Source organism: Toxotes jaculatrix, chromosome 6 (genome assembly GCF_017976425.1).
Source record: "Toxotes jaculatrix isolate fToxJac2 chromosome 6, fToxJac2.pri, whole genome shotgun sequence".
In the NCBI taxonomy this organism is placed as follows: Eukaryota; Metazoa; Chordata; class Actinopteri; family Toxotidae; genus Toxotes; species Toxotes jaculatrix.
Window position 1 is genome coordinate 16,201,163 of NC_054399.1, and position 11,706 is coordinate 16,212,868.

Genomic DNA, 11,706 nt, shown 5'->3' on the forward strand with positions numbered 1-11,706 from the left:
TTAATGGGAAGCTGTGTCTGGAATCAGTTGGATTTGTGAGCCTGAATCTCCATCTGATATTTATTTACCTTGAACTAAAACCCTGGAAACATTCAGTAAAACTGTTATTTGCAAATGTATTAAGCTAGGAGAGCTAAAGAAGTGCAAGTGTCAGTTTGAGGATTTCTTCTGTGGATCATTTCTAAGACTTTTAAAGAGATCTTTCTGGTTCAATACTTTTGTTTTTGTGTGGCCCAAAAGATAATTACTTGACAAAATGTTCAATTCAAGACGAAAGAGAAGATGGTGTTTTTGGCTTTTATTTATGTCTTTCTAGTTTCTATTTCCACTAATACCTCAATTTATCTTTGAGCATTTGATAAAATGCCACAGCCTTACAAAACACCAAAATGAATGTGAAGATTTGAGACAAGATGCAGATGCCCGGAGCTGTCACCTCAGGACTTAACATCTTCCTGAATCGCCTTAATAACTTTTCCCAGTCCTGCTTTAATATGAATTTGTATGGTGCCAAAGTATCATCTTGAATCCTGAATATTCTGGGCTTGTTTGGGCCAAGTTAGTGTACATCAAATGCATGCTGGGTACACTCAGCTAAAAGCCATTTTCCCTGGATAAATAAAAAGGATATTAAAGTGAAATATTCATTGAAAGCAGCTCGCTGCGGTCCTCAGGCCACATTAACATAATCAGGCCTGTCCTGTCATTTAAACAAGTTCCACTTGTTTAAACTGGATTTGTTCAAGGTGACGGTGGTATGTTTCCCTGGAGTCAGAACCCCCCTTCCTCCTCAAGGACATCAAGGTGTCCCAAATCTTACCACCAACCCGGTGTATGATAAATGACTCAGCTTCTTTTAGAGCCATATCTAGGTATGGACTTAAGTATTTTGGTGCAAAAAAAAAGAGAAGACAAATGTTCCATATTCTGATAAACCAGGATGGCGGATGTGTGGGTATAAGAGAGGCAGTGTGAAGCTGGTGGGGTGACGGCTTGAAATGACTGTGTTTTCAGGAAATTCACAATCTACAGAGCAAGAAAACAGATGTGGGTGAGCTAGAGAAGGAGAGAGAGGACGCCATGCAGAGACTCCAGGTAAGCTGATGAGTCTGTTTTTTCTTTTCCTTAAAAGATGCGTAGTCTGACAGACTCAACACACTACAGCTGACAACTTTGTTTTCATTTAAAAGTCTGCTTACTGGGACATGGGCCAGATCTCATACAAGCTTAGTACTTAAAGAATATATTTTAGGTTAGGTAACATCTCAGTATACTGAACATCTCAGTATACTGTACAGAGTGTACAGTATACTGAGATGTTATCTAACATCTGATTGACACAGCTTACAGGCTGTGTCAATCCTTTTTGGAGCACAGAAAGTACATGACATATTCACATGCACAACTGTGCAATTGAAAAGATTTACACAAAAATATTACATTTAAAGATTTTTCAATGAACATCTCATAGCAATATAAATAATAACACACACCAAAAAACAAACTGGGAAAATTAGACACTGCTGCAGTTTTGTAGTTTACATAAATTGCAGCCCTAGATTACTCTGCTATTAAAGTGCAGTGTGGTAGGTTGTAAAAATTTTTTTTTTGCTTACTTTATTTTTTCTCCTTATGTTATCTTTAGAAATTCTGACACTTTAAAGAGAGCTTTTTTTTAATCATGTCTCCAATTATCTGTGCTGCAAGTGCACATTTCTGGAAAGGATCTGGTTGGTGGTACTGATGGACTAGTGTGATCCTACAAACCACTCAGACAATGGTATATTTTTCTTCTGCTGCATTTCTACAGCAAATAGTTAACATAAGTATACTGAATTTGTGCTGAACAAATCAATTCCTCCCCTACATTTTCATTGTCACTTAGCCCATTAGAGCTTGTGTTATATCCCAGAAAAGTAAGAAACCTACTTCATTAACAGAAAAGAGAGATAAAGGCACCTCATTTTCAGTGTGAACAGATACATTGGTGTCTTTTTTGCCAGTGTTCCTTGTGGTTCCACTGCTGAGAGGTCACCTGTCCAATCCTTTAAGGATTTTCTTTTCAAGTCTTATACTAGTGACGTCTGCTACTGGTTTGATATGCATAGACTAGAAGGTTTCTTGTAGTAAGGAGGTCTAGTTTTGTAGAGTCCTGATCGGCCTCTGTGTTGGTTTCTTCTGGTCTTCAAACCAGACAGACAGGGCCACACTGTCAACTAATGAAAAATCAAAGCACCAATACTGTCCTTACAAAAGAGACAGTACAGCCCAGACCAGCAGCTGTGCAACAGAGAATCAGTACAGGTGAACTGAGGACTTCAAGGAGAAAACAAATTGCATCGAATTTCCATGTTAATGCAGGAGATTATACCTGATGCATATTGCATAGTCTTGATTAGGTCCTCTATCATTTTTAATAATGGTGTCAGTTGTGAATTATGTAAATTCACATTTGACCTGTGCTCTCCTTGGATTCATTCCGTAATCTAGTTGTTGGTGCATTTGAAATACAGAATAACCTTGTAAAACACAAAATTGCACATTTAAATTTGCAGTATAAACAGTTTAGAGCAAATAAGCCTGAAACTTTATTGCAGTCAGGAGCCACAAAAGAAATGACAAATTTATAGACATTAACCTTTCGTTTGAACTGGTTGCTGCTCCAAAGCTGTTGTGCTGCAGTTGCTGTTGCTGTTGCTTTCTGTCCCAGTTTGAATAGGCATTATTTGTTACAATACACGTGTAGTATGTCCATCTTGAACTTTAAATGTATAGAAAGAGTGTAGGTATGTAGACATACACTAGGATAGATTGTACTTCTCATCACTAAACTCAGTTTGCAGATATAAACATTTGTGTGCAATGTCCTAATTTTGTTTATAAAAAAAATACTTTTGATCTGTCTTGCTTACCCAAACAGAAGCAGAATAAAAGCAACGAACAAATCACATGTGCATTACTACAAGTCCTCTGTTCCACTATAACATTTATTATCAGGGAATCTTATAGCAGGAATTACTGTATTTAGTATTGACATTTTTAGCACTCTTGACCAGAGAGACAAATTCAGACAATTTCTAGAAATATATTGTGACTAGAATTGAAATAACACTGCATTAACAACAGTTAATGTGTCTGCAGGACCTGGAGAGACGAAACGCTGAGCTGGAGGATCGAGTTCAGAGCACTGAAAAGACGCTGGCCTCCAGCCGAGAGGAACAGGAGCAGGCGGAGCTTGAGGTCAGACGTGTCATCGAGGTCCTGGACGTCAAAATCTGCGACTTAAAGGACCTGAGACAGAGCCTAGCAAAACTCATTGATAAATAGCCACAGCAGCAGGTGGGCTGCATCTCCACAGTCAGAGCCGGTCTCCTTCATGTGGCCTTGATTTGTGTTTTATTCTGTTTGTGATGTAATAGAAATCAAAGCAATGTGGAGGAACATGTACCAGTGTTTGCCATTATGGATCTGTTTTTTTTTTTTTTTTTTTTTTAGATCAGTGCAGGAAAACAAACACAATAACAGAAATCTCTTACAGGTGCCATGTGCAGAATAAACCATCTGTACTGTGCATCACATTAGCCTTGGAATAATTATCATAAACAACTGACAGTATGCTCTAATTGACTCTGCTACTTGTTTTTTCCACAGTTCCCATCAGCTGCATGTCCTCCAGCCCCTCAATCCTGAAGAGGATAAAATGATTTACATCAGATTTTTTACTTTTTTCACCATATGTCATCACTGATAACTCTGAACTCTGATAACTGAAGTATTTTTTCTCTTGGAAAAACAGCACCCTCTTCCTTTTTGGTGTATCTTCAAGTGTATTTTGACAGAATCTGACCTGGTGGTTTACAGAGTAACGGTGCCGAGCAGAGTCTGCAAGAAGCTGAACATCTTTTCAGCGATGATCTCATTTGTTTATGGTAATTAAACTGATGCCTCACAATGACACAGATGATGATTTATTCATAGCAGTACACTGTACTACACAAAGCACCTTTAAAAGAGGATTTCTACCAAAAGCTTGCTATTTTGCAAAGGTAGACATTTCCAACCAGTTTTTCTACTTCTTTGTGATCTGTCTTTATATAAAACAGAGTAGGAAATCTACTTTTATTAGTATACTCTTTCATTGACCTAAGAGGCAAAACTAGGAGAAAGACTTGAAAACAGTCAAACACTAAAGGCTTGACAGTGTTTAATAAAAGCTAGTGGTGCAGAGCTGCAAGTCTCAACCAGTCTACCGTGTCTGGGCACAGACAGTAACTGTAACAGCAGGGGCTGCGTCAAGGTCTGAAATGCTTAAAAGATAAAGTTTTATGAACAGTTACATTTTTTATACTTATACTAAACAAACTGTTTTATCAGAATTTCGGACATTTGGTTTATAAGAACCTCAAAGTGACTGTCCATAAATGCTTCTTTCACTGCAGTTTGGCAGGAGCCCTTTTCACATTAAACTTAATAGCCTGAGGCTCACACATAATAGTCCTGTATGAGTAAAGCTTTTGAATATACAATCTAAAAGATGAGTACTAGTAAGGCAACCGAAAAAAAAATCAATCCATACAAGTAAAATGTCTGCTTTTGTACAATAACAACCTTGAGTTTATTTTGGTGTCATTCCTTCTTAAACTTTGTGGAGATGCACCCAGTAGGAGTTTGGTCAGGATAAGGACACATGGAGGCAAAGACCCTGATTAAAGTCAGCTCCAGTTCACCATCAGCACCCTGGACTGGCCTCACACCAGCCAGAACATCAACAAACTCAGAGATGCAACAACCTGCTCCCATTCTGTCCTCTGAGGCAGTGCACGACCATTCTTTGCTCATGTTTCATGAGGACTGCTCTTTGTCATCATTTATTCTGTGATTCATGTTCATGGATAGATTACTTACTGGCAAGATGGGACATCAACATTAGCTACCGGCTAAAATTATGCTAAATTCAAGCTGCAGCTGGTAGGTTTGTCCTTTCCATCGGCCACTTTGACAGGTGGATCAGCATTTGAAGGAAAGGTCTTAATATGTCACTGTGGCCTGTGGACAAAGGCGCTGCTTTTCCACCTGATGTTGCTGAGTTGAACCTGAGATTGCACTTGATAATGTTTGTGCCAAGTTTTATTTTGTTTACATTTGTCTGTGTTCACAAAATGATCCAGTTGTACTCTATGTACTTTGGCTGTGTTTTGCAACACTATAATTTACCATAGTATTAATAATAACCTTAGAGAGAGGCTAAGTGAAGCTGCAGAGCATAGATCACTATGAAAGCACTGCATGAGCTCTGCAGAAGCCCCGTTCCTACCGAGGAATGTGAAACTGTGTGTGTGTGTGTGTTTGTGTATTTGTGTGTGTGTGTGTGTGTGTGTGTGTGTGTGTGTGTGTGTGTGTGTGTGTGCGTGCGTGCGTGCGTGCGTGCATTACTTAGCAGTGTGCTACCTCAGGCTGCTTGAGTTCAAAAGCACAACTGCAGTAGTTTTAGCAAATGGGTACTTAATTGACTTGTCTGTCAAGCTTTGTATGTGAACTTCTGATGCACATTATTGATCTTTGCTTCTCGCCCTCTGATGAGTTATTGATTTCTTCACATGACAATAATATAGGTACAAATAAGGTGCAGTTCTTTGCAGCTGATGATGCAGTAACTGCCAGAATCATAATAACGCGTCAAAATGTGACTTAAACAGGTCATAACAAAATCTGCAGTGTGGTAGGACTATTACATTAACCTGAAATTATTACTTTGTAAGGATTGTACCATTTTCAGCTGGTGGTGTATTTGTCTCATTCATTTAGAGTGTGAGTTACTTAACTTTGACATTTCATCATAGCCAGTGAAAACGATCACCTCAGCCGTTTAAAAAAAATACATACTAATACAGTAACAATAGTGACAATACAATGTTACTTCATCAATCACATTACAATATGATTGGCGTTCCATCAGTTTGACCAGTTATTACATTATCTGGCATTTCTGGCATCAGCTGCGTCATGCAAATATCACTGAATTAGCAATAAAGTTTCTAGGATAGATGCCTGTTCATAGTTGATACTAGTAATTTGTAGGTAATGACACCTGTTCTCATCCATTTTGACAAGTATTTTTTCACAGCTCTTTTTTTTTCTCTCATGGCTTCAAGATTAGAACAGATTGTTACCAGACTTTTATTGAGCATGAAAAAAATACAGGGGCCAGCAGCCCCTCAGCACTAGCTCCTCTTAGTTAATGTCAGAAACACTTAGCATCACAACAGCCTTATTCCAGTGCAGAAAAACCACACAATAACACTGTGAGTACTTTACTTGTAGTTTCTGAATACACAGAAAAGGGCAGGGAGATTTTCCACTTACTGTAAGACCCAACTCCCTCCCTGGTGTCTGACCTCTTCACTGAGATGTTGTGGAGGCAGCTGCTTTTAACTCTTGAGATCAATTAGATATTGAATTATTGAACTTAAACAGGGTTTAACAGCATGTTACTTTTTAAAGTCCACTATATCTATATCAGCTGTGTTATATAATATATATTATAACAGTACATGAAGTAGATCAGTATTCTTGTGTATTTACAAGTGAAAGGAGAAATCCACATTATATTTCAGACTACTTGGGCAAATTCTGGTGATATACATTACACTTTTTCTCCATTATGATTCTTTCCGGCTGAAATAACAAACCATGACACTTTACAGCTCCTTACAACTACCATCTGTGATATATGACCATCTTGGATAGGAAAAAAGTTAATGGCCCTTATTGGGAGGATAAGAGTTCATTCTAGGAAATCACAAGCTGAAGCATGAATAGGTGAAACAGGTTGAGGAACATTGGCCACACCACCCAATAAATGGCAATATACAGAATATGTTTGAATATCTGCCGTGGATTCCTCCTTAAATGCACTGGAATAAGGCCTTTTTAAAACCAGCTATAAGAGAGAATGCAGTACCAAAGATGCACCACTGCCATACTGAAGCCACTTAAACTGGAATAAACACACATCTGTACGATGCTGAACTTTCATCTCCATTGGATTATCAAGGATTAAGTTTGTTTTTAATTGCTCAGTGTCCAAAACATTTGACCTTTTAGTATGACTCAAAATACCTCAGAATACTTCAGTTAGTTAAGGTTAGCGTCATTGAAGTGCTGGTATGTAAGAACAGAGGGAAACTGTCAGCTGGTGTTGGTCAATCCAAGGCCACAATTTTGTTGTTTCACGAGATTTACTGAATTTGAGGAGAGCAGGTGTTTGTATGGGATTTGTGAGATGAGTTCCTTATATTTGTAAAAGAACTGTTTAACATTAAAACTCAGTCATGCAAAGTCACTATGTCCTTTGTGTGATGGGAGGGCAAGAAACTCAGGGTTGTGTTGTTATTTAACGTTCCTACTCTTGCCATCTCACATTTCCAAATGTGATTTACTGTTCTTCTTGGATGGCAGTTAAACTGAACTGATTTTGGTTTTCAACTTGTCAGCTAACTCAGTGCATGAAACTTTCAGCTGGCAATTTCTAGTTGGTAGTGGCTGCGATCCATTTAGCCATGTAGCTTGCTATGTAACATCAAGGGTGGGGAAAGCTGTTTAAATAGAGTGCAAATGGGAGCAAGTAAGACATGGAATCAGATGATGGAAAAGCAGGTGATGGAAATGCTATGATATACTTCTCTTTTCACAGCTTTTCAGTGCTGTGTAAATATGTATTACCTTAGGCATTTGGATTATACCACCACTAGCTATACAAAATGTGTTTAATAGTCTCTATTGTTAGCAATAGTGTTGGGACACATGATATTTTGTTAACCTGCGAAATAGTGCCATCAATTCAGGCCAGCACAAACTGTTCTAGGGGTCAAACTGAAATAAAGAGGAAATCACGCCCAACTATGTAAACCAGCAGAATGTCACCCATGTTTGGAAGCACATCCACTGTTAGTTTGAACCAGGTCCAGTTCCAGGAAGCGGGTTTACTGAATTACCCAGATAACTCATTGAAGAGGCTTCTAAGAACAGTCTTCTGATGTAAACTACTTGCCAAATTTTTCTCGTGAATATCTTTAATCTTCATTTGGGAACATTTGGCAAACAGTAACGTGAGTTTATTGCACCAGCATAATCTTGTTTCAGTCAATCTAGTAACTTTATCTTGCTCCCTGCACAGCCTCACAACCATATACTGAACACGTGAATTCAAACTAAGCCAAACATTTTCCATTTCTTCCTGCCTTGTAAAAGTTCTACTGAATAATGCAAGTCAGACAAGCAGCATCATTTTCTTACATTTATTTTAACACAAAATGGCATACAGTGCCAAGTCAGCCAAAATGTCTACTTCAGCTTCTTCTTGGGGCGAAGGTTGTTGGTGTGTCCACACTTCTTCTTGCGGCAGTTGACAGCACGTGGGTGCAGACGGGCATAGCACCTGTAACACAAGAGGTCAGAGGTCAACAACAAAGAAAATCTTTTTGAACCAACACTGAAGTTAACAGTCCTAATCACAATGGATTTTGAAGTTCTTGGGAAACTAGGATATTTATTTCTAATGCCAACAAATTAAGAAGTGTTTGTCACATTTGAAAAAAACAAACAAACAAAAAAAAAAACAAAACTTAATCTTTGTTTGAGACTGAGTGAATTCTGGAAAAACTGCAACACTAACAGCCACGTCAGCCAAAATCTAAGGTCAGAACAATGGAGCCTTTACCTGCTCACAATTTCTGTCTTCTATCATTTCGGCCCATTTACAAAGTTAAACCACAACATCCTGCAGTTAAATTATAGCTTCAATCTCATCTCATTTCCATGTACAGTAGTTCTTACAGAACAAATGCGTACTTATTTTTACCAAACCCTGGCTGACCAAAATATGATGCTTGCAGTGTCATTTAAAAAGTACTGTGTTCAAAACTCTAACCCACTACTTCACTGTACAAACTCATTGGTTGTTAATCAGGACTGGACTTACTTGCGGCAGATCATCTTGTCGCAGTTGTACTTCTGGGCCAGCTGTCTGAGTGAGGGTTCAATGATGCCACCACGCAGACGCAGAACCAGATGCAGAGTGGATTCTGGTGGGCAGGTAAGACACCTTGATGTCAATCTGATGTTCAGTCACATACACATATAGACCTACAGGGAACCTTCTCTACTTTGGTGTCTTACAGACACCAGGCACACTGAATGACAGTGGAGTGTCTCTCTTTTCAGAATGGAGCTAAGATTCTGCACCATCTCTCCCCTTCCATAATAATGTTGAATATATATTACTTTCAAAATTTAACACATAATACACAAATACAATAATGATACACTTTACCAGCACCATCACCCTTAAGATTTCTGGGTGACCCCTGTGTAAACGTAATTATTTAACTTACAAAAAGAAGAGGGTTACAGTGACAGACACATCCAGCTTATCTGGGCTTGTTTTAAAGGAGCTATTACCTTTCTGGATGTTGTAGTCAGACAGTGTGCGTCCATCCTCCAGCTGTTTGCCAGCGAAGATCAGACGCTGCTGATCAGGGGGAATTCCTACAAACACAATAAGACTTATCAACAAACTTGCAAGTACACTTGCACATAAACAGCGTCTTTAAATGTACATAAGACAGGTCAAGTAGCTGAAAAGGCTGATCACAACTTGAGCATTTCAAACTTATTAATTATTATTAATTATTACTATAATTATTAATATTTTACTTCAATACCTACCTGCTTGTCTGTGCTTTTAAAGAACAATATCCATCAGTTTCACTGAATGCAACATAAGGAGAATAATGGGTTGAGTACAGAGCAAAAAATGCTGTCTCCCATTAGACCAAATCTAGTGACGTGCCCAATGACCATACACCTTTAACAGTTCAACTAGGACACTTCTACTGAGTGGCTAATAAATACGTTTGCGAAGAATCGTCACGGTGTAACGTGTGAAGTTCTCCAGCTAACCTGAACAAACTATCAAGGCTCCCGTCACGTTCAGAGCTGAATGCGACTCTTACCTTCCTTGTCCTGGATCTTAGCCTTGACATTTTCGATAGTGTCGCTGGGCTCAACCTCAAGGGTGATGGTCTTCCCTGTCAACGTCTTCACGAAGATCTGCATGTTTGCAGGCTGAGAGGGGGAAAATGACGTTTAGCTTCAGATGCAGCTAGCTAACGATCTTAGCTCACTTTAGCAGCAAGTACAGAAAGGCCAACAATACTTGGAAAAATAAGAAGTTAATCGGTAGCAAAGCCGCAATTTGTTTCTAAACTACTGCATCGACCGTGAAAGTTTGTACAGAACGTTTGTCAGTTACACTGCTAGCTAACGTTAGCAGCAGAGTGAATTCGGTGTGGGCCTGACCACATGCGTACGGTTAGCGTAAAACTCTTGTCACGATTCTATTTATTTGCCTCCGAAATGAGCCAGTAATACTTGATACCCAATTACTGCGGATATACGACTAACAATGTTATGTTTTAATCGCATTCGACAACTCAGATATCAGTAAAAATCGACCAATATGTGCTGGACAAAACGTGTACCCACCCGGCCGCTAGCTGAGCCTCAACGAAAAGAGAGCGGAAAAGGCTGATGGTGTAATACGTCACTTCCTTCTGCTCGGTTTCCTTGGTAATAAAAGCTTTTTATTTATATGAAATATATTTTATATGAAACAAATGTATTTGCTCATTTAGCCTTAGAAGAAGAAGAAGAACCAGACCACATGGCATCACTGATGAACAATTGATCTGTCATGTAACATCAGAAAATCTCCACCGCACACTGCAACATCCATTGCACCTAAATTACATTTATATTAGTTTAAAACTCACATTGAGCAATAACGTGCATATCACCCGTTACTTGTCAAATATATGTACAAGCAGTATTTGCACTACGTCCACTCTTCCTTTTCCTTCCTTTTCTGCACAGTGGTATTAGTAGTTTGCTTAAGTAAAAGATCTGGAGACTAGGAGAGCCGTTGTAAGTTAGAATTTTATGATATTATTACATACCACTTATGACAAATGGATGAGAGGAACCATGCACTTTTGCATGTGATTCAGCAAAAGCACCTGTGGCAGTACAGTTTTGTTTTTTTTCATAGACTGTATAAAACAGCATGGTTATTCCAAAATTTTATTCCGCATAATAGACAGAGGAGGGCGACAGCGAGCAGTGTGATTCACTTTAAAAGCTGACAACTCACTGAATGAAACAGCCCTACTTGAAAAACAATGCAGAGACTGAGAGAGGGTGTTAAGTCCAAGGGGGCAGTTGTAGGTTTCAGCAGTCACAACATCACCAATCCTAAACTATCTAATATCACAATCCAACAAACCTTTGTTAAAGAGTTGTACCCATTTTCATCAAACAGAATATCAATTTTGCAATTCTTCTGTAAGAAAGAAGTTCAAAGTCTGAGGTCCAAATTCTTCAAGTTTCCCATTGCACCAAAAGCGAAGGAAGTTCACTTTAAAATTCTTAATGGAGTATACCCCTCTTCTGAGTTTTAAAGAATTCGCTTTAATTTAGGCCACAACAACTGCTGCTTTTGTGATGAGGATATAGAAACAACTGAACATTTATTTTATAATTGTAAATTTGCTAGTGCCTTCTGGGAAGATTTGTATGATTGGCTGTTCCCTAAACTACCCTGTTTCCCTACTCTAAAAAAAAGAAAATATTTTATATGGTATATCTGTA

General features: G+C 38.6%; 2 protein-coding genes across 4 annotated transcripts in view; one reads left to right on the plus strand and one right to left on the minus strand.

The window, feature by feature from the left end:
• Positions 1–7,362, plus strand: part of LOC121183048 (homer protein homolog 3-like) — a 47,272-nt gene extending 39,910 nt beyond the window's left edge. For 2 of the 3 annotated variants that reach the window (XM_041039873.1, XM_041039875.1), the window contains 2 exons: positions 1,015–1,095; positions 3,142–7,362. In XM_041039873.1, coding sequence (XP_040895807.1) covers positions 1,015–1,095; positions 3,142–3,327 — 267 coding nt within the window. In that variant the 3' untranslated portion in view covers positions 3,328–7,362. The remainder of the gene's footprint in view (positions 1–1,014; positions 1,096–3,141) is intronic. The other variant, XM_041039874.1, reaches the window with a different exon arrangement.
• Positions 7,363–8,283: 921 nt separating this feature from the next.
• LOC121183049 (ubiquitin-60S ribosomal protein L40) lies at positions 8,284–10,597 on the minus strand. Its single transcript, XM_041039876.1, has 5 exons — positions 10,546–10,597; positions 10,014–10,125; positions 9,460–9,546; positions 8,981–9,083; positions 8,284–8,437 (listed from the first exon to the last, which is right to left on the minus strand). Exons 2-5 carry the CDS (start codon positions 10,114–10,116, stop codon positions 8,344–8,346), a joined length of 387 nt encoding a protein of 128 aa, XP_040895810.1. The 5' UTR covers positions 10,117–10,125; positions 10,546–10,597; the 3' UTR covers positions 8,284–8,343.
• Positions 10,598–11,706: the final 1,109 nt, after the last annotated feature.

Coding starts and splice junctions, on each gene's coding strand:
- LOC121183049 (XM_041039876.1), bottom strand. CDS start 10,116: ATGCAGATCTTCGTGAAGACGTTGACAGGGAAGACCATCACCCTTGAG. Junction 9,547..10,013: donor TAAGATCCAGGACAAGGAAG/GTAAGAGTCGCA, acceptor TTGTGTTTGTAG/GAATTCCCCCTGATCAGCAG. Junction 9,084..9,459: donor TGACTACAACATCCAGAAAG/GTAATAGCTCCT, acceptor CCTGCCCACCAG/AATCCACTCTGCATCTGGTT.